This window comes from Ambystoma mexicanum, chromosome 2p (genome assembly GCF_040938575.1).
Source record: "Ambystoma mexicanum isolate Mex_15411 chromosome 2p, UKY_AmexF1_1, whole genome shotgun sequence".
In the NCBI taxonomy this organism is placed as follows: Eukaryota; Metazoa; Chordata; class Amphibia; order Caudata; family Ambystomatidae; genus Ambystoma; species Ambystoma mexicanum.
In genome coordinates this window covers 1,453,350,610-1,453,373,680 of record NC_090923.1, presented here as the reverse complement: position 1 = coordinate 1,453,373,680, position 23,071 = coordinate 1,453,350,610, and the positions used below count along the sequence as shown (strand labels likewise).

The 23,071-nt window shown below is 45.1% G+C and overlaps 1 protein-coding gene across 2 annotated transcripts in view; it reads left to right on the top strand.

The window, feature by feature from the left end:
• Nucleotides 1-10,525, top strand: part of SEPTIN12 (septin 12) — a 552,608-nt gene extending 542,083 nt beyond the window's left edge. For both annotated transcript variants that reach the window (XM_069646026.1, XM_069646027.1), the window contains one exon: nucleotides 9,846-10,525. In XM_069646026.1, the coding sequence (XP_069502127.1) occupies nucleotides 9,846-9,993 (148 nt within the window). In that variant the 3' untranslated portion in view covers nucleotides 9,994-10,525. The remainder of the gene's footprint in view (nucleotides 1-9,845) is intronic.
• Nucleotides 10,526-23,071: the final 12,546 nt, after the last annotated feature.

Below are 23,071 nucleotides of genomic sequence, written 5' to 3'. Positions count from 1 at the left end.
CTGTTCTGTATCATCCATGACTCAATCAGCTGGTAAGTTTTGTTGATCAGTACTTCATCAAAGTCATGATTTCCAGAGAGAGGGATGATACACTGTGTATCATCTGCATAGTTCGTATAGATAACCCCCTCATGTGCTAGCATCGCAAACAAAGGGACAGTAAAAACGTTATGTAAGCATGGCGAGGTGCAGGAGCCCTGAGGCACCCCAAAGCTGACAATAATAGGTGCAGCTTCTGCTTCCAGACCAAATACACAACTCTTTTGGTTACTAAGAAAAGATAGCATCCACTGAGTCGCCTCAGGAGAGAAATTGGCAACCTCACCCAACCTGGTGGCTAAGATGTGATGGTCCACCAGGTCGAATGCTGCTGACAGAACCAACAACATAAGAACGGAGGCCTCCCCATTATCCATACAATGAAGTAGTTAAGACTTAAGTTCTAAGAGTGCAGACTCTGTGCCAAATCCAGCCATAAAACATGACTGAAAGTCATTAAGAATGGGATATTCCTTCACATTTTTCGATATCTTTCGATAGGCCACCTGATCTAGAATTTTCAGGAGGAATGGTGTGTTCATGATAGGCATGAAGTTATTAGGACTATCAGTGGAGAGTCCTGTTTTTTTAGTATTGGTGTGACCCAGGCCTTTTTTAGGACTTGTGGGACAACTCCCGTCTCCAAAGAAGTGTTAATAAATGTACAAATAGATGCCAGTAAGGTAGGAGAGCAAGTTATGATAATCATGGTCACTGACATATCACTCTTACATTTAGTGGCCTTTAGTTCATTTATAATTCATTCCAATTCATCAATTGAGATGGTATTAAAATTAAAGGTAGGAATAGAAGGGCATCTCTCAAAAACCATTCTAAATTCAGACTGTCAGCACCAGATAAATTATCTTGTTTCATATCAATATCTGCTCGAATACTACTAAGTTTCTCTTGCATACCTTCTGGAATTCTGAGCACCAGTTCTTATCCTTGATCAGACTTTCGGGGTCCACTGTATTTGTCATTTCATGTTCTTTTAGGATTTGAAATAGCTCCCTGGTATCAGACTGAGCATTTCTGATACTATTATTAAAAAAAATCTTTTTTGATTCCAAAATGGCTGCTTTATAAGATCTGGCTGCCATATTATATGCAGATAAAGTTGACCCGCTCGAATTAGCTTTCCAGATGTGAAAGAGTTTCAGAGTAGTGCTATTTAAGGATTTTAACTCTGAGGTGAACCAAAGGTTACGTTTGGTATTCTGTTTATATAATTTCCTCTTTAAAGGTGCAGGAGTCTGCCAGTAACCCACCGGTAGCACCAGCAGGTTACCAGCAGACTCTTAATGAGAGCCATTGGCTCTTTTCACTGTTCCAGTAACTTTTAGTTACTGTTACAAGTTCATCTGACAGGCTGGTGGCAGTGTACATTTTTACATGACTTTTTGTGTACTTCTACCACAGGCTGTCTGCAGCTGCAGTAGGGCCACAGGGGACACCATTTGCCTAAAATGGTGGCTGTACTTTAAGCTGTTCATGAAGACTTGTCCTTACTTGAGCCTTCTTCTACCTTCCTAGGTGGGGGAGGTCTGGATGGGTCTTTTTTCTTTGGTGGGCTGCCCTTGGAAAGGCAGCCAAGGCTCTCTGGGTGCCTGAAAGGACAGGAAGTGGGAGAGCTAACTGAAACTCCCCTGGTCTTGGTCCTGCAGTGTGCCTGCCTGGAACCAGTTTGAACTGGAAGACTGGCTGTCGCCCATGGACAGCCACCCCCCCCCCAGATTTGCACAAAAGGCTTGAATGGTGATTGGTGGTTTCAGTGAGTTTTCTTGCATAAAAGGTGAGGGTCCTGGAGCTGAACCTCAGAGTTGACCACTGGATTGAAGATCCGAAGAGGAATTCGTAGAAAGACGTCCCAACAACTTCCATGCCACTGCCATGAGTGACTGCTGTAGACACGACCTGAATTCAGAGCAACAGGGATGATCTCTTGATGGTCCGAACCAATCTCAAGACCACCTGCATTTTGGGCCATCCCACGAAGAGCTGTGACCTTCCCGGGCTGCAAACTCCCAATACCTTGAGACCATTGCCATTTTGCAGTGCAATTTCGTGTGAAGTGTGGATCCAGCTGAAACCTCGTGGGAATCCTTCTGGGCCTGCAGTGACACTTGTCCACTCCCTGAAGTGCCCTCAGCTGAGTTGTGGACCGAGAACCGAAGAAAATTCTCCCAGCCAACAACCAACAACCATCGTTGAACCGAAGCCTGTCAAGGTCTCCAAAGCACCAATGCAGCAAAGATCCACTGCTTTGCGTCCCACTGCTCCAGGCCAAGAAATCCGAACTAGCGACAACTGTCGCCTCACCTTAGGGACCAACCTGCTGCACCAAGTTCTTTGTCGATAAGGTACTGTCTAAAGCCCAAGTACTTACCTTGGTCTTGCTGCGTTTATCAGGTGTTCCTGGAGGGCTGTGGTTAGGTTGTTACTTGCAACCCCTCCATGGCACCCTGAGTCCAATTGGGGTGAACAACCTTTTGGGCTCTAAATTACACAAATGAACTCTTTCTTACCTGCAAGCCTGGAGAAACCGTCATAGAAATTGCTCTGTCTGCTGCTTACCTGCCTCTTTCCTCCTCAGCCCCCCTTGACTCTTTGAGACTCATTTGGTATAGGGTTGGACTTTTGGAGAGTGGTTAAGAAAGGTTTAACCGAAGTTGCAAGGGTCAAGCTAAGTTTGCTTAAGAGTATCAGTAGTTTTCTCTAACTTGTGTGTTGGTTTATATTTTAGATTTAAAGTGTTCTACCTTTTATTCTACTGTGCTATTACTGTGGGGATAGTACTTACATGACTTATTTTCTAAAGCCTTAGGACCTCATTACAGTTTCCCCAGTATGGTAAAAAATGTTAATGTTAAAAGTATTCTTATAGCGTACTGTCACCAACGGAATTGGTCCCCAGACGCTGAGGCGGATCTGCAAACAAGGGGGAGGGGGTGGGTTAGTGGGTGAAGAGGGCGTAGGAAAGTGAGGGGTAGTGTCCTGTTGGCAGCTTCCGTTCGGTTTTCACTGTGCGCAGAGCTTGGGTGTGAATATCTTATTGATGCGAGTCCTTGTGTGCTGTTGGTGTGATTTATGTGTTGATTGTTGTTGCGGTGTGGTGAAGTGCGTGCAGTTTGCTCTGCGAGAAGTGGTTGAGTGGGTTTTTGTGTGAGTTAAGTATGCTGTGAGTTGCACTGCCTGGCGTGGATCGGATGACTGCTCCACTACGCCTTGCCATGCTTTTGCAAGTAAGCTCCGCTTTATCTCCATAAGCCTTCCCTATTTGCATTGCAGTAATCCGAACTGATGGCTTTTTCTCCAATGCCTCGACCATTCTAAAATGGCTGAATGTTCACCTAACTATATCGAGGGCCAACGCTTCTACACCCACAATCAGCTGATTGGCTGAACCACCTTATTTTCAAACGAGCCCCCGACCAGAGGCAGAAGCCAGCTGCTCGTCACAAAGGGCCGCTGTCTAAAGGGTCTGTCCGCGGCGGTTCGTCGCCCGTCACCCAGACCCCTTGCTGCACATTATCCCATGCTCCATACATCAGGATCTTTCTGGACACTCCTGTAAGTACACTCCCCTGCACCCACGCCCATGCACTATCCTACTCATCTGCGCCTCTATTTGCCTACCCTTTCCTCAGTACTGGCATCTGCTTGCACATGCATTGCCTCAAATGCTTTATTTGCACTCAGACAACACCTATTAAGGTCGCATCCTCATACTTTTGTGCCACGCACACTGACTGCTGTCTGTTCACCTCCCACAAACACTGCAGAAATCAAGACTATCGTCTAATCAACACCAACCAGCCCAAATATGATCACCAATGACACTCTGATTCCCAACCACTGTATGTAAAAACGCAACTGCTGCCAATGTGTTTTGTTACCCTATGGTCGCTAGCCATTGTGTTCACCCGAGACCCTATGGTCGCTAGCCATTGTGTTCACCTAAGACCCTATGGTCTTTAGCCATTGCGTTCACCTGAGACTCTATGGTCGCCAGCCATTGTTTTCTGTTACTCACCTGAGACCGTATGGTCGCCAGCCCTGGTGTTCGGTTACTCACCTGAGACACTATGGTTGCCAGCCATTGTGTTCTGTTACTCACCTGAGACCCTATTGTCGCTAGCCATTATGTTCACCTGACACCCTCTGGTCGATAGCCATTGTGTTCACCTGAGACCCTGTGGTTGCTAGCCATTGTGTTCACCTGAGACCCTATGGTTGGTAGCCATTGTGTTCACCTGAGACCCTATAGTCGCTAGCCATTGTGTTCTTTTACACACCTCAGACCCTATGGTCGCTAGCCATTGTGTTCTGTTACTCACCTGAGACCCTATGGTCGCCAGCCATTGTGTTCTGTTACTCACCTGAGAGCCTATGGTCGCTAGCCACTGTGTTCACCTGAGACCCCTTGGACGCAAACCAATGCGTCTAGCCACTGTATTACCACCGCTTGACACCTCCTGCTACCACGCTCTGAGCAAAACACACTCCCACCACCTGCAAATGCTTCACACTATGAATATCACTCTTCCCACGCCCCCACCACAACATGTCCACCTCCCAACCCTGTCCAACCTCATCGCACTCTCCCTAATACTCTTGGCATCACTCCCTCTACTCTGCTCATACCCACACATGCACACCTCCTACCCACCCAACTCTCCCCCTGCTCACTCTCTGCTCTCCCTCCCAGCCAACATCCACAGTATTCCCTCTCACCCTACCACACTCTTCTCCTGAGCTGACATTATCTCCAGACTGTCCAGACTCAGTTCACGCACGACATCCACACCCCTTCTCAGCCTACCCATTGCCACGTCCATAAGAAACCTCAGGCTAGGCTCATGCACCCCCCACACCACTACGCCTAAACACCTCCATCCCCCGCATGAAACCTGTCCCATCGCGCCTCAATTTGGTACCACATCACTCACTAAATCACAAGCGCAATACACTCACTAAAATACCTATCCACCTGCCATTCCCTACCATCACCACCCGCCCTACAGTAACACCACCCTCCCCATGTAAAAAGCACCCCCTCACCCACACTCAAATGCGTCCTAATAAATGTGCGATCCCTCTCAATCCACGCACTAGAAATCAACAACCTCATCTCCATGCACAATCTAGATGTACTCGCCATCATCGAGACATGGCTCTGTGAAGCATCTGGCCCTGCCATTTCCTTAGCCCTCCCCCACAGATTCTCCATTCTCCGCTCTGACAGACTCCTCTCTAAAGGAGGTGGTGTAGCCCTCATCACAAGAGACTCCCTCTCCATTAGACAATGCCACCACCCATGGAAGGGAAACACTGACCTCCTCTCAGCCAAACTTGCCTTATCGCCCAACTACACCATCAATCTACACCTCACTTATAGGCCACCACCCGATTTCCAAGGACACCTCCTCTACGTACTTAGCAACAACCTCAAATGTTCCACCAAAACTCTCCTGTTGGGCGACCTCAACTTAGGCCAAAGACAAAGCAGCCGCCACCCTAGTAAAGGAACTAAAAGACCTTGGCTTCACGCAAAAAGTCACTGACCCAACACACTGTAAAGGCCACACACTCGACTGGGTGGCTGACCACAACTGTTCCATTTCCATCACCTCCAACTCGGCCATCCCCTGGACTGACCACAACTGCATCCAATTCACCATCCCAAACACACATACCTCCAAAACCCTCACTTATGCTCCCCCAGCCCAAGTCAGGAGTTCAAAAAAATGAACTAAAGAAAACCTCAGACCTTTCCTTGAAATCCCTGAACTCAGACCCCCATTCTCCAGTAACCCAAGCACTGTTGCCAATATTTACACCGAAACTCTCACCAGAGCTGTGAACGCCATAGCCCCAATTGAAAACAAAAAGGAAAAAAAGTCCATGCACACCAACTCCTGGTTCACGGACGAACTACAGGCCCTACGCTCGAGCAAACATACTGCCCTATCCAATTGGCAATCCAACCCAAATGACTCCACTAAATCAAAATTAAAAAAACATCTCCAACCAATACAAACATGCCATACTTATGGCCAAATCCAATTTGTTCAACTCACGAATCCCCAAGGCCAACTCTCAAACCAAAGAAATGTTCACTATCTTCCGTGACCTCATTACTTCCCCCACTAGCCCAGATGAGATCGTCAAAGACAAAGCATGGTGCACCAGCATCCAGGCGGCCCTACTCAACAAAATCGAACTCCTCCAACAAAAAATACAAGCGCATTCCTTGGCTCTGCCTACGCCCAACCTACCGTCTTAGCCAAGCCCCCGCCCCAGACCAAACCTACCTTCTCATTCCCTGACGTTACAGAAAAGGAAGTCTGTAATCTTCTCCTTCACCTCAAGCCAACCACATGTAAAGCAAACATCTGTCCCCCATCCATCATTAAAGACTGTGCCGACTCCCTAGCTCCTCTACTAACTGCATTCATTAATGTGTCCTTCCCAACAAATATTGTCCCTTCCAGCCTTAATGAAGACTGGGTACCCCTGCCTCTAAAAAAAAACACTCTCGACCCATCACCACCGTCCCCTTCCTTCTAAAAATCCTGGACAATGCAGCCCACAATCAAATCCAGCACTTCCTGGAAACAAACACCATTCTGGGGAAAAGGCAATCTGGTTTCCGTAAAGGCCAGGGTACAGAAACCGCACTCCTGGACCTCAAAAACCAAATAACCTCAATCATGGATAAGGGCAAACCTGCCCTCCTCCTACTCCTAGACCTCTCGGCCGCCTTCGATCTCATGGATCACAAAACCCTGGATACATACCTCACCCAGGCAGCGCACTTCTCTAACAACGCCTCCACTTGGATAACATCCTTCTTAGAGGGCAGAGCAATGAAGGTTTTCTCAGATCAAGCCAATGCGGACCCTTCCACCATTCTCTGCGGAGTCCCACAAGGCTCCTGCACTGCCCCCACCCTCTACAACCTATTTACTAAACCCCTTTTTGACAAACTTGACTCCTTCGGCATAGATTACACAAACTATGCCCATGACACACAGGTACTTCTGCCCCTCACAGGCTCATGTGACAAGGAGTCTGCAGCCCTTACAAGGACCTACTCTATCATCGAAGCAGCCAATGGTCTGTGCCTGAATGGAGATAAAACGGAAATCATCATCATGGGCCCAAAAGAAACACTAGCCAAACTCAACCAACAATACTGCAACTTTTCCATTGATAACACCTCCATCCCCGCATCTTCCGCAGTTAAAACATCAGGGGTCTACCTAGACTCCACTCTATCCATGACAAGGCAAGTTAGCGCCATAGCCTCTGCATCGGCCCATACTACCAAACTCATAACCGCAGTCTCACCTTTCTTATCCAACCAAAACTGCCTATCCATAGCTAGAGCCACAATAGGCTAGACTAGATTACTGCAACGTCCTCCTAGCAGGTACCTCCATCAAAAACCTCAACCGTCTCCAAACTGTTCAAAACAATGCACTTAGAGCAGCCCTCAGAATCCCCAAAAGAGACCACATCTCACAGGCCAGGCGAGATGTCCACTAGCTTCCCATTAGAGAAAGGATGGCATTCAAGACACTCACCCACCCTGACGCATAAATGCCTTAACCCCCCAGCCCCAACATATCTCTCAGAAACCATCATTAGAGATACATCGTCTCGCCCCAAGAGAACCAACCACACCAATAAACTTCACATCCACAGAGCAAAAGCAGGAGGTATCGGCTTCCTGCACATTGCCCCCAAACTATGGAACTCACTCCCGAACACACTAAGAGCAGAGACCTCACTCCCAGCAATCCGCAAATCTCTCAAAACTACCATAGTCATCTAACACCGCCCCTGAACCTATAAACCATATCTGTACCATGTAAATCTGTACCATCACATGTAAATATATATGTATATTGCAACTAAGCTCAAATGTCTGCAAAAGCGCCACGATGCCCCGGACTGTTGCACGCTCTATAAATACTAAATAATAAAAAAGAAAAATGCAGAAATTTGAACTTTGGGTTAGTGGGTCCTATGTCTCTTAATCCATGTAATTCTTGTTCTATGTATCCGGTTGTTATACGTGGTAGGTATATTCTTTATTTTTTTCTTTCCTGACTGTCTAGTTCCCAGCTATGTTATTTGAGTTTATTGAGTTCAACTTATTTGAGTTTGAGGTAGTTTGAGTTCATTCAGCTGTATATTTCACAAAGGCAGTTCTCTAATGTTGAGTTTTCTTCTTGTGAGTCTTGTTTTTTATAGACTATTTGTGTGTCATCAGCGTAGTTGTAACAGGTGAGGCCATGTCTTTCGATGATTTTGATTAATTACGACAGGTAGATGTTGAATAGTGATGGGAGAAGGATGATCCTTGTGGGACTACACATGACAATTCTCTTGGATTTGATTTAAAAGGTTTCATCCATATTGTTTCTGTTCTGATTGTTAGGAAGGATTTGATCCATACTAAGGCCTTGTCTGTGATTCCAAATTCTTCCAGTCTCATGATGAGGATGTTGTGGTAAACTGTGTCGAATACCGCAGAGAGGTCTAGAAGTATCAAAGCGGCGCTGTTGTCTGAGTCTGCGTTTGCCTTTAGATCATCCCAGATTGAGAGCAGTGCTGTTTCCGTTCCTCTCATTGGTCTAAAGCCTACCTGTGCCTGATTTAATATGTGGTGTTCTTCTATACATTCTTGGGTTGTTCTATATATGTGTGTTTCCAGGTGTTTAGCTGGGTACGGCATGTTGGAGATGGGTCTGTAATTGGAGAGGTCCTCTACATTTCCTACTGCATCCTTAAGGAGCGGCTTGATGTATGCTGATTTGAAGGATTGTGGCACTTTCCCTGTTGTTATTGATTGGTTGAGGACATTCCTGTAGGATTCCAATGGTGTACCTTGTGAGAGGATTGATTTGTAAATGTCAGGGGGTTGGGGAGGGGGAAATCCGCGCAGGGGAGCCTCATTTGTTGCTTTGATTCACCAGTTTGACGAATGTCTCCACTGATATATGCGGGAAGCTTTGGAGTTTGTTCCGGCGTTCCTCGTAGCGGTGGGTGTCTTCAATATTGTGGTTGTGTAAAATTGCTAATAATTCCGTACACCGGCTTTTTCCTGTACCAGGGAAACACAAGTTTGCCAGTGGAGGTCACAGATCTACCTCCACGCCTGACATGCCAGTAAATCAGGCCCACACCAGCAAAGAAATGCAGCAATACCATCCATGGAGTCTTATGAGCCTCCATGGAAAGGGGATTTCCTGCCATTGCTGGCACCTGGAATATCCCAGTAATGCAGGGATATCAGGTGCTGGTAACAGTAGGGGCAGTTTGCTGGTATCTGGCTGGAATTACCGGTGGGACACCTCCAAACTTGTAATAAGGGCCTTAGTATGTATACAATAAATAACTATTTTTATATAACTCCTAGTGTGTCAGTGTTTCCTTGAACCAACTGTTTGCTCTAGGTACTGTGTGCCTCTCTACAACCCTTATCCCTCCAAGCCTAAGCCTGGCTACTCAGCCATTGCTACCAAACCTTTGGGTAGTTCAGGCTAAACCTAAGGGGTTACAACCCTTTCACCTAAAGTGGGCTTTTCCAAGTTCCGTCACAGACAGTAACTTGTGTAAAACTCCAAAACAAAAAAGTCCAACACGGTCCCCTGTTTTGCACTATTTGGTTAAGAGAGGAAAAGGTGGGCATCAGAGGTGTTATTTTTGTATGTCCCAAAGACACTTTTTTATTGTATTCTACTGATGCTACCCATTCATGTCTCACATTCTGCTTCTATTTCCTCGCACAGGTCTAACTTGCAGGATTTGAAGGACATTACCCAGAATATCCACTATGAAAACTTCCGCATCCAGCGACTGATGGAGCGGGACCTTCAGCCGAGGAGCCCGGAATCTGCCATGCAGTGCCCCTCGCTAGAAAAGGAGAGCAACTTCTGAGATACCCCTTCCCCATGCCCCCTCCCACTGATCACCCTTCCGACCCACCACAAACCCACTATGAAAAGAACTTACTTTTTCAGCTCATTCGTCATCGCAATGAAATGGTGGCTCTCTCTGGACCTAATGTTGAACCATCACTGAGCTGGGCTTTCCCCTTTACCCCCTCCTTCTTTGTCCTCGCTCTGCCGCTTTCCATCTGAGAATGTGGTGGGCAAGACCACAAATGTCGGGGTCTTCTTGTTGACTCTACGATGTGGCAGAGCCACCCATTCCAGGACTTTCTGGAAACTGTTATTACTGTATTTCCACTTATCACTACAACCCTTTTCTCTAAACATGGTACTATGCAAGGCACTATGTGTCTGTATTGATTTGTGCAGTATGGCACATCTGTGGGTTTCTCATCAGGCAGAGCAATGTTTCCGCCCGCACTCAGCCATCATACTCTGAGTCTATGTTTTTGGAATTCTGTCTGAAGGTGATAAACTGGCCCTGCCAGTATTTATAGGAAATAAAGTGCCTTACTATACCCATGATGCCACTGCTATACATTAAATCAATCCTACACGTCTCTCATGTATGCCTTCCAAGCGACTTCTGTAGCCAGTCGAGATCATTGTGGATTTTCCTAGAAATTTTGGTTTAAGAAATTTGATTTAAAACGTTACCCTAGATTTCATCTTCAACTCAGAGATCGGTTGAGTTATTTATACCTGGCATCGGGGAGGTTTGGTTCTTGACCACCCTATGGAATGGCAGAAGTCAGGATTGGACTTGAAGGGAAGCTGTTCCTCTGAAGCATTCCTCTCATGGTAGGTAGCATGCCTTATCTCTCTGCAACAACATTCCTTTCAGAATTGTCATAAGTGTCCTCATGTCTTCAGCAGGTCTGTATCCAATCCACTGCAAAGTTGCTCATGTGGTCTGCAGGAGGGGTTCCACTACTGGTTCTCAGAACCTGTCCCCACATGGTCATTAGTATTGCTCCCTTACCTGGGCCACATCAACGTTCCTCCCCTGGTTCTTGCCAGCATTCCCCACTTAGCCGTCCCTACGTGTTCTTTCTCAACGTTGCACATGTGAGTCTTTGGGCCTCATTACACGGTATGCGTTAAGGGTTTACCGATACCGGTAAGGGCACCGGTACCGGTAAACTCTTACCGCCTTACTACGAGGTCCCTTTGCCACACCCGACCTCAACGGCTGGTGTTAAGGAACGGGCCTGCAAAGGGACCTTGGTGCTAATTACGGTACCGCAATTTGCAGTACCGTAATTACCTCCTTCCCCATTCCCATTGAGCCCTATGGGGGCAAAAATGGGAATGGGGAAGTGCCTTGGTGAATGGGGAAATACCGGCCCCGCTCACCTTGGAGTAGGCCGGTAATTCCGCCATCCACCAAGGCGGACACAGTAAAATACCGGCGGCAACAATGACGCTAATAGCGCCATGGTTACCGCATACCGTGTAATGAGGCCCTTAGCCTTTTCCCTCACCAGGCCCTCGGTAGCATTAGTATTCTGACATTTTTGCCCTTCTCAACTGGTCTGGCATTTGAGCAAAGGAAGTATCAATTATACTCTGCTGCACCTGACCATATAAGTGTAGAGTGTAATATAAAAAAAGAATAGGAGAATATGTTTTTGGGTGGGGGAAGTGTGCCAGGGGAACTAAAGGAAAGCTGACTTTTCACCAGAAAGATATCTGAAATTGAGCAATATGGATAGAGGTCTGACTTGAAAGTGATAAGAGACATTCATTAAACATGGAATGACATTAAATTACATGCATCTACCTATGGGCAATTTATATAGTGCCTCTGGCCAAAGGCATTTAAATAGTGTAAAGCGAGTTTTGCTCTTGGTGTCTTAAAAGACAATAAGAAGCCTATTTTAAAAAAAATCATATCTGATGTCAAAATCCGTAAATTACATAATTTTACAAACACATGTTTTTTGTGTATCAGTGATCAAACTTTGTGAACTGTATCACACTAACTAATAACGGTACCAAAAATACCATAAGAAAACTTTTGAAATATGTCATGATACCAAACTTTCACATTTCCAAAATGCCAGCATGTGTTTCACTTTGAAGATCTAATCATGTTAGATATCTACAGTGAGCTTCCTCAGGGCAATCATTCTTAAATATGTGGTTGCATAATTTGAGTGACAATATATTTACTGGTGAACCTGTTATATAACAGCAAAACAGGAAGGTGGGGGGGCAGGTGGTTGTCAAGGAAAAAGAAAAAAAGAAGAAATATGTAATGATCAATTATGTTGTAGTAATGAGGTTATGCCAACAAGAAAACATATGTTTGTAAGTTCTTATACTATTATTTGAACAGAAAAATGTAGACCTTAAGCTTTACATAGGTAAGTGCCATGTAGAATGTATCTCAAAAACATTGTTTAGTTTTTTTTTAACGTTTTTACTTTACAAAGAATATACTAACAGCACTATATTTAAATTACAGCATGGCCATGAAACACAAAGGAACCATAATGCTTGATACATTAGTCAAAACAAGGGTACATTTTACTGGTCACAAACCCTTGCAGTATGCGATTATTGATTATTTATACTTGGATGAATTATGGGTATTTAAAAAAAATCAATATTCTCAATCTATACAACATTCTTATTTATGTTGCAGCAAGGCTAATAGTTGTGAATTGCTAAAATACTAACAAAATGAACCAAGAAGAGTTCAATACTAATACATTTCACAGAGATATACAAATATCCTGGGATCGACTGATTAACTATCAACAATTTAGGCACGGCAATTCAGATAACAAGGTACATGATTTAACAGCAAAATGTTTAACCTATATCTTTAGTAATTATGAAGGCTAAGAACATTCAAACATATGTTCGAAGGGATTGTGTCCTCCGACGTATTCCTTATCTTAGATAGAAATCCTTCAGCTTTGCTGGCCTCGGAAAATTTTTTCGCCAGAGGGCGCTGCGCGTCGATGATCGCCGAGTCGATGACCCTCGACGGCCTCCGTGCCGACGTCGACGTCATCCTGCCTATAAAGGCCGCGCGCAGCGTCCGTTGCTCAGTTCCGTTTTTCCGCGCTTCGTTGTGCCTCGGAACACCGTTGCTCAGTTCTCGTCAAGATAACGTATATAATAACTACTATTTACCTCGATATCGATGGCATCCTCCTCCGACCCGACGACCCCTCGGTCCGGTTTCAAAAAGTGCCGAGACTGCGGGAAGAAAATAATTGATAATCACGTGTTTCTTCTTTTTCCCTGTTACCCACCTGAGTCCCCAACCCTTCCTGTTGTTTTGTTATTATATGACAGGTTCACCAATAAATATATTGTGTCACTCAAATGAAGCATGTGTTGGCATTTTTGGAAATGTGACACTTCAACTATGAAAGTTTGACATTGTGTCATTGTCACAACTTGTGTTTACTTGTGTCAATTATGATGGTATTTTTGGTAGTGTGATTAGTTAGTTTGATACAGTTCACAAATGTTGACCACTTTTGTACATTCTGGTTGCTACCCAAAGAGATAGGAAATGTGTAACCAAAGAAATTACATCTGAGGAAGAACTAGTTTCCTTAGATAAGATCACTGATACACAAAAACACATTTGTCTGTAAAAGTATGTCATTTACGGATGTGTACTTTTCAGTTGAACATTAAATATGTTTTAAAGAAATGATTGCGGGAGCACATAGGTTATTGTCTTGTAAAGGTTATTTATTCTTGTGCACAAGTAGTGTTAGGGAGAATTCTCATTTCTGTACCAATTCCCCTCTACGGTAGAGACCCCCAGCTCTTTTGCTGGTCTTTGGGACTTTTGATTTTTCTATTCTGGAGTGAGTGAGACCTTTTTCTCACTCTCTCATGTATTTTTGATCTGATCAGGACTCTGTGTTTCTTTTGGTTTTGGAGTCTGACAAGCTTCATAGGCATCATCTTTTGTATTATGACACACAGCACCCTCAGTGCTGTGTCACAGAGAAGTCTTTTGGATGTCTCTTAAGGTTTAAATACCTTCTCTTGGATAAACTACTACTAAATTGACTTTACTTACCTTTTTCTCTTTGTAGGTCCAGCACACACCATCGTATGTGTAGTGCTGGGAGGTTACTTATTATCCCCTTTGTCTACTTACTCATATAACATATTTTATGTTACCCTCATGACCTTTAATGGCTGGTGTCAGTGGTTTAGTTTTCCTACCAGTGTGCTTTTTTACCGCATAATGAATCCTCAGCTGCAGTATTGCACCCATGGGTGCCCATTTTGTCAAAATGGCATTGGTCTTCTTTTTTCACGATTTCCTGCTTGTGTGGTCTTTCTTGGGTTGTACTCTGCACACCAAAACAGGTTTGGTCCCTTTGTTAATTTTGTCTTTGGCAGGTTTCAGTGCTGAAACCTGCCTCTGGCTCCAGTGTGTCTGGCAGGGCAGGAAGCGAGGGAGGTGCCCGAAACTTCCTGTGCTTAGTCTCCTTGGTCAACTCAATGCACCCAAAGGTGATTGGCTGGCTGGCTGTCTTTGGAGGACAGCCACCCTGCTGTGTGAGTGACAGCTAGGCTGCGAATGAATGAGAAACCTGCATAAAAGGCGAGGTCTCTCAGACAGAAGGCAGAGTCGACCACTGGATGAAGAATCCGAAGAAAGAAACTGGAAGAGAAGATTGATACACCTTCCTGGACTGTTGGTTTGCCTGGTGAAGCCCTGCTGCAGTGCTGAAGCTCCAAATTTAGTATGGAGTAGAGAAGCCCGGAATGGACAACTTCTCCCCTTTGGGTTGGTGGGACCAATCGACCGCAAGGTGAACTTTACTGGAACCCCTCTCCCTGCTGGCTATACTTCTTGTTGCGGCTGGAACCAAGTGCCAGGGGACAGGAACACCAGGAACAAGTTCATCGTCTTTAAGCCGAACCCAAATTCCAGGAAGATCCTAAGGACCCTCTCGAAGCAGGACGACCCAAGCCTGAGCCACCTCAACAGTGTGGTGGACCCCAGAAGCAAGGGAAGCCCATAAGGTGTCTAAGAACAGCAGTGGTGCTATTGACCGGTAGCTGAAACAGCAAAGTGCTGCTGATTTGGGAAGAGCCCATTGCTGCCGGCGACCTTCTCCCTCTTGTCCCCATGACTGAGGCCCAGGAACCTAGGATCTGCAGGAGTGCAACAGGATCAGAAGCCCGCTGGACCCTCTTCTGCCTACCTAAGGTATTGTCTTGACTGAAGGGGTACTTACCTTTTTTGGTCTGTAGCTTGTCTGTCTCACTGGAGACTTACAGTAGCTGTGTTTTCTGCAGAGTTGCTTGCAGCTTTGTGTTCACAAGTCTTACAGCTTGTGGCCAAACAGTGATTCTTTTCTACAAACTCTCTATATAACATTGTGCAAGACGTTTGTGCTATCTACAAGAAGTGCCTTAGCTCTCCTAGACTTCGTTCAATTGACATTGGCTGTCCTGGCTCCCTGCAGACTCTTCTGATCTATTGACTTGGTGTTTAACTGTCCATCATAGGTGGTACATAAGTTACGTGTATTGCTTGGAAAGGGTTAACCTATACTTCATTGGGGGATTGGAAAGTACATACCTGTTCAGAGAACTTTTTAACCTTTGTTTCCTTTTCTAACATTTTACTTTTCCACAACCTCAATATTGCATTTAAGTGTTAAAAAGTGATATAACAATGTCCACAGTGTCCTAGCAATTGAAGTCACCTCAGGGTGTAGGAAGTGTGTGTGTGAGACATCCAAAAAGGGTATCTACCTGCTTAACGTAAATCTGAGGAAGTGTTTTTGAAGTGTATTTTTATTGTTGACAATTGCCCTTTCTAAATAAGGCTTATTTAAAACTAACTGTTAAATAAATAATTATTTTACTAGAAGACCTTGAGTATACGTGTTATTTGAATATTTGTAACTGTGAATTCTCTATGTTGCATCTCTACCGCTCACAATGATCCCAGTTGAGTTAAGTCTGGCTGCTCAGTCACACTATCAACATGTGTAGTAAAGACCTATACCAATAGTTGGATATCTATTGCCAAGAGGACAAGGTTGGTGTAGACTCCCACAGGGTTACTAGAGACAATCTTGCCTAACACTGGTGGCAGGCGGTGAGGATTTGTGTAGAGTTGTTACATTGAGTAATTTGCTGTGCTTATGTTCAACTAAACCTCCACAAGGCTAAACCCCATCAGAAAGTAAAAAGCAATTGTAACATGCCAAATATGGATAACTTCAGTCAGGAAGCCCTGCTCGTTCTAACACTAGATCAACTGAAAGACATGTGTAAAGTCAGGGGTCTTACTGTCAAAGGAAAGAAAAATGAATTGATTACAAGGTTGTTGAATCACCAACGTTTGGGTAATAGGCCTACAACACCTACTTACCCAAGAAGTGTTGAAAATGATGATGAGGATGACAGAATAGGGTCAGGAGAAGTAGAAGAGTCTCAGGGTGAGGATCTATCTCTGCCACAACCTGCCTTGTTGTCTCAGCCTGTTTCCATCGGGAGCCCCCCATGGTCCAACATTGAGCCCAGGATATGTTTCTCTTGAGATTATGAGAATAGAATTGGAAACCAAAAGACTAGATGCTCAAAGAGCAGCCAAACATCAGGACATCAGAATCAGGGAGTTGGAAATGCAACATGAAAAGCATATGAAAAGAATGTCTATTGAATCTGCATCCCTCCAAGGGTCCTCTAGGTCTTCCAGCCCCAAGAGGTCTCGCCTGCCCAAAGAAGCAGCAAGTATGTATGATGTGAAACTGACATGTTGGATTGGTTGAGTACTTTTGAATACAATCATGGGATTCAGGGACTCAAAGGGGATTATTTAATTCCCTGGTTTTTGTCTAGGCTCCCCCAGAATTCACCTGAAGCTATAATTGAGTTGGATGTCCTTGAGAGACAAGAGTATGAATCTGTGAAGCTGGCATTAATAGCCAGATTTAGGAAGACTCCTTCCCAGTAACTTAAGAGGTTTCAGGCCCTCAAAAAGACTGATACCCCTCGGTGAATGTTTGAAAAACTTAAATGGTTGTGTTAAGGGTTACAGAGTGAACACCTTTGATGGAATGAGAAATCTGTTTTTGTTAGAATCTATTTTTGATGCCTCCTCTCCTTAGCTGAGACAGCACTTGGATTACTTAACAGAGATTGATCCCAAAAAGTTAGCAAAGGCTGCTGTCTTGTGGGTAGCCAACAGGGCCACTCACAGGGATTCTGGAGCCACTCACAAAAAAGGATGAGGGGAAGCAGCACAAGAAAGAGAGAACATAGAATTGTAATTCCAACCATCCAAAAGAGGGCCACAAACAAAATAAGGGTAAATCCGAGAAAAACCTAAGTCTAGTGAATCATCTGGTGCTAAACCAGAGGGAGGCCAGCAGAAACCCCCATTACAGAGAGCATTTGGTAAATGCTATGCATGAGAGTCAACTGACCAGTGAAAAGAAAGGGATCCAAGATGTAAGGGTAAACCTTCAGGGGTCCTCACTGCCTCCTTAGCCGTCACCCCAGAGGGCGAAGTTCATATGGCAAGTGGTAACTTTGAATTATTGGCTGAAGACCCCATTGGAGTCTCAGCCAGTGTTTCGTTGGGTCTGTGGGAACAACAGAATGTGGATGTGTACAACTCCATTCCAGATAACACAAAAGAATATTACAAGGACAGTATACTTGTAAATGGTCAGGAGACTCCTGCCATTAGAGACACTGGAGCAAGCATTACAGTGGTTGATTAAAGTTTCTTCAAACCTGAGGATGTGGCTAAGGCACCCAAAGGTCCCATTAAACTTGCAGGAGGCCCAATCCAAATGGTTCCAATACTGCCAGCTCTCATCCAGTGCAATAATATGTGTGTTACAATACATGTCAGTGTACAAAACAAGCTGCCCTTGAGAGTCCTGTTGGGGGATGACTTAAAAACTATTGGCATTGTATCAAGACCCCCCAGGCCTCCCAGTAACAGGAAGCAGGAGCAAACAAGATTGGCCATAGAGGCAACTTTGGATGACTCTCAATTGGAGGTTACAGAGATTCCTATAACCCCCAGTCCAAGGGAAGAACACACTTGTAATTCCAGGCCAAAGAAAGAGATAAAGGCGAAACCCAAGGTCTCAGGAAGAAAGAAAGGTATAATACTTAAACCTGTACTAAGGACAAGGACATCCCCGAGAGGACAATCCCAGATCAACTCAGTGACTCCTTCCCCAGCTGAGGCTGAGTGGAAGGACCAAGCAGAAAGTGGTGAAACAGCTACTGGTGAAACAGAGCTGGAAGAAGCCCTTCCCTATGTTGGAGGTCTGGATCCTAAAGACCATTCTGAACTGCAAACTTTACTTGCAGAAGGTGGACCCTCTAGGGCAGACTTCAGAAGAGGTCAAAGAGAGTGTCCTACTCTTGAAGGTCTTCGCCAAAAGGAGGCTTCCCAGCTGGAAGGGCAAGTGTCAGGGAAGCATAGGCTTTACTGGGAGAATGGCCTCCTCTACAGTGAACCTATTGAGTCTACCCCAGGAGACTACATGTTGGGCAGGATTTGGAGCAGTACCTTTTGGGTGCACTACAACAACCTTGACCTCCTGGCAATAGGAACCCAACCTTTGGTATAAGTCTATACTACACAGGTTGGTAGTATGGCTGAGCAGCCAGGCTTATCTCAAGAGGGGTCAATGTGAGCAGTAGGGGAGTTACACAGAGATTCACAGTGACAAGTATCCAAATAAACACTTACGCTCAAGGTTTCTTGATTAAACAATTGTTAATTTATTTAACAGACAGTTTGAATAGCCTTCTTCAGAAGGGGCAATATAATAGTAACACTCAAATACACTCCAAAATACACACTCTGTTTCTCTAAATCAGCAAATACCCATTTGGGATGGCACACAGAAACTTCCTATACCCTCCGGCGACTTAAATAGCTAAGACACTGTGGACATTACTATATCACTGGTACCTTTAGAGCAATACTGAGATTAGTGTCAAAGTAAAGAGATTTCAGAATAAAACAAGAGATCACACAAATATTCTGAAGCAGGTAAGTACTTTTGAACCGCCCCAATGCAAAGTAAATTAACCCTTTTTGGAGGGAAGTTAAGACACAAGCAGAGGAGAGAAGAGTCTTTCAGGGAGCCAGGCCAGCCGATGACAATTGGGCAAAGGTCTAGGTGAGCTGAAGTACTTCTGGCAGGTAAGTAAAAGTCTTGCACAATGTTTTAGAAGTCTTTGTAGAAAAAGTAGAATCAAATTAGGGTCACAAGCTGGGAGGCTTGTGAGAGGTAGAAGATGCAAGCAACTCTACAGAAGCAACCAAGACAAATCTCAACTGAGATCAAGTAACGCTACCACAACAAGAGGTAAGTCCTCTCAAACTTTACAGTACCTTTTGGTTAGAAGAAATGGTTCCAGCTGGCTTTTATTCATGTGTGGCTCTGCAGATTCTGTTGGTCCTGTACCTCAGTCGTGGGGGCAAGAGGGGAGACTTCTGGGGACTCCTGCAACACAACGGGACGGTCGACGACAGAAAAGGACAAACTTCTATTCAGTGGCACTTCATGGTTTCAGCTCCTCGCGTCTCAGCAAATAGCACCACCGCAGTCTCACTGATACCACTCTGGACGTTACCTCACATCTGGAGTCCAGCACTCTGTTGAGGTGGCCCAGGCTTGGTCAGTCCTGCTTACTGGGAGTCCGGAGGATCTTCCAGCAGCTCGGGTCCGTCTTAAAAGTGATGCACTCTGTTTGGTGTTCCTCTTCCTGGCACTTCGGTTCCTGCAGCAGCAGCAGTGGAAGTAAAGCTAACTCAGAGAGGATGTCCAAACGAGTTCCCTTTGAGTTCATTGATCCCACCAACTCAAGGGGAGAAGTCGTCCTTGCAGGGCTTCTCTAGTCGAGGCAAATTCAGAGATTCAGCACAGCAGGAGGGCTTGACCGGGCAAACCAATGGTCCAGGGGTTGCAGAAGGCGTCTCTTCCAAGTTCTTCTTCGGATTCCTTCGTCCAGTGGTCGACTCTGCCTTCCAAGCAAAAAAGCCTTGCCTTTTATGCAAGTTTCTCCCATTCATTCCAGCCTTGCTGTCAATCACATAGCAGGGTGGCTGTCCTTGCCAGACAGCCAGCCAGCCAGCCAGCCAGCCAGTCACCTCTGGGTGCATTCCTGTAACCAAGGGGATTAAACTCAGAGAGTTTCGGGCATCTCCCTCACTTCCTGCCCCTGTCAGACATACTGGAGCCAGAGGTGGGCTTCACTCGTGAATCCCACCAAAGACAAAACAAACAAAGGGACCAAACCTGGTTTTGCACACAGAGTAAACCTCAAGAAGGACCTTTCCAACAAGAAATGGCGAAAAAAGAAGACCGGGCCATTTTGACAAAATGGGCACCCATGGGTGCCTTACTGCAGTTGCGAACGCAGCCCGCAGTAAAAACTCCCAACGGTAGTTAAAAGTAAACAACTGCCACCAGCCATTAATTGTACAAAGGGTAACATAAAAAAAGTTACATGAGAAACTAGACTAAGGGGATATAAGTAACTCCTCCAGCACCCTATAGTAAGATAGTGTGTGTTGGGTCTAGAAAGTTACAAATTATAAATAAAGAACATTTCTCTTTGCTGCTCTTGGAAACAGTAGTTTCACCAAGAGAAGGTATTTAAACCTTTGGGAAATCTAAGAGACTTCCCTGTGCCACTGCACTGACAGTCCTGTGTGTCACAATGCAAAGATGATGCCTATGGAGTTTGTCATCCAAAACAAATAACAAATACAGTGTTAAAATCACAAAAAAATACACGAGTGGGTAAAAAGGTCTCACTCTCTCCAAGTTAAAATTAAAAAGTCATAGAGTCCAGCAAACGTGCTGGGGGTCTCTAAGGTACAGAGGAATTAGCAAATTTCTGAGAATTCTGCTTAACATTCGTCCCCCCAGACTAAGGGACAGTAGGATTTAATCGTCCCCTGGATGACTCTCCTTACTCCAGTCGGTCATACTTTCTGGAGAGACCATCAGCATTTTGGTGATTACACCTATCTTCTATGGTAAAATCAAACCCCTGCAGGCTGATAGACCAGCTTAACAATTTAGGATTTTCCTCTTTCATCTGCATTAACCATCTCAAGGGTTGGTGGTCTATTTGAATTACAAAAGTAGATCCATACAAGTATGGTCTATACTTCTTCAAATACCACACAAGTGCAAAACATTCACGTTCTATGGTTGCCTACCTTGTTTCAGGGTCCTTCAGTTTCCTACTGATGAAGCAGATACGGTGTTCCCTGCTTTTCTCATCCAGCTGACTCAGAACTGCACCTATACATGTATTAGAAGCATCCGTTTGTACAATAAAGGATAGGTTTTAGTCAGGAGCTTGGAATATAGCAGGTGCATTCTTTAGTCCAAAAGGCATAACCTCAAACTGGGAGAGGCCTCCTGGGGTTGAAAATGCAGTTTTCTCCTTGGCACGGTCTCGCAGAACTATTTGCCAATAGCCTGAGGTTAGGTCAAATATACTGAGGAAATTGGCTGAACCAAGTTTGTCCACCAGCTCATCTGTCCTAGGTAAAGGGTGGGCATCAGTCGTGGTGACTCCATTAAGAGCTCTATAGTCCACACAGAATCTCAACGGCTTTGGTCCTGCCTGTGGTACTAGTACAACTGGACTAGACCATGGACTTGTATATGGCTCTATTACCCCAAGATCAAGCATCTTGTTGACCTCTTCCTTTATGTGGGTTCTTACATGGTCTCACATCCTGTAACCTCTGCTTTTAACAGGTAAACTGTCACCAGTGAGAATATCATGATGGCCTCAAGGGGTCAAGCCTGGTGATAGTGAAAACAGGGAGGCAAACTGATTTAACAGAAACTTGCACTCCTCCTGTTGTTCCACTGTCAGATTAGAAGAGAGATTAACTCCGTCTATCTTCCCATCTAAAGGTTGTCCCCTGAGGAGATCAGGTAGAGGTTCACTCTCCTCCTCCTCCTGAGCAGAAGCTAGAAGCAAAGCTCCTACTTCTGGTCTAGAGACAGGCTTTTAGACGGTTGGTGTGAAAGACCCTGGGGCCTCCTTAGTCCCAAGTCCACCAAATAATTGACCTCTCCATGTTTTCCCACAACCTTGAAGGGTCCAATCCATTTGTCCTTTAAGGCCCTCTGCCTTGTAGGTACCATAACTAGAACGTTTTGGTCTTGAGTAAACTCAACCATGTTGGCCTTCTGGTCATGCCAATGCATCCCCAGAGCCTGACCTGTTTTCAAGTTATCAGATGCTTCTGTCATCATGTGTGTCATTCTGCTCCGGAGACCGAGCACATAGTCAGTGGCTCTCACTAGCTTGGAGGAAGGAGCACTCTCCAACCCCTTCTTAATTAGGACCAATGGACCTCTAACTGGATGACCATAGAGAAGCTCAAAGGGACTAAATCCAACTCCCTCCTGAGGGACTTCTCTGTAAGCTAAGTGAAGACATGGCAGTAGAAGGTCCCACTTTCTTCTAAGGGGCTCTTCTAAAGCACCTATGATGCTCTTCATAGTTCGATTAAACCTCTCTACCAACCCATTTATCTGGGGATGGTACGCAGTTGAGAACTTGTAAGTCCCTCCACAGTTTGTCCACATGGCTTGCATGTAGTGGGACATAAAGTTTGATCCCCTGTTAGAGATTACTTCCTTAGGAAAACCTACCCTTGTAAAAATACCAAATAGGGCCTCAGCAACAGCCTAAGCTGTAACAGTCCTCATAGGTATGGCTTCAGGATACCTAGTAGCATGGTCTACTACAACCAATATAAATGGATTGCCTGAAGAGGTTGGATGGTCTAAGGGACCAACAATTTCGATTCCTACCCTCTCAAATGGGACTCCTACCACTGGGAGAGGCACCAAACGTGACACATTCTTGGCTCCACTCTGATGTCTGACAAATGTGACAGCTCCTACAGAATTTGTCTATATCAGACCTCAATTTAGGCCAGTAGAAATACAGAGACAGCCTTTCCTTGGTCTTCTTAAAGCTTAAGTGACCAACTAAAGGAATCTCATGGGCGAACCGTAGGAATGGTTGTCTTATCTCTA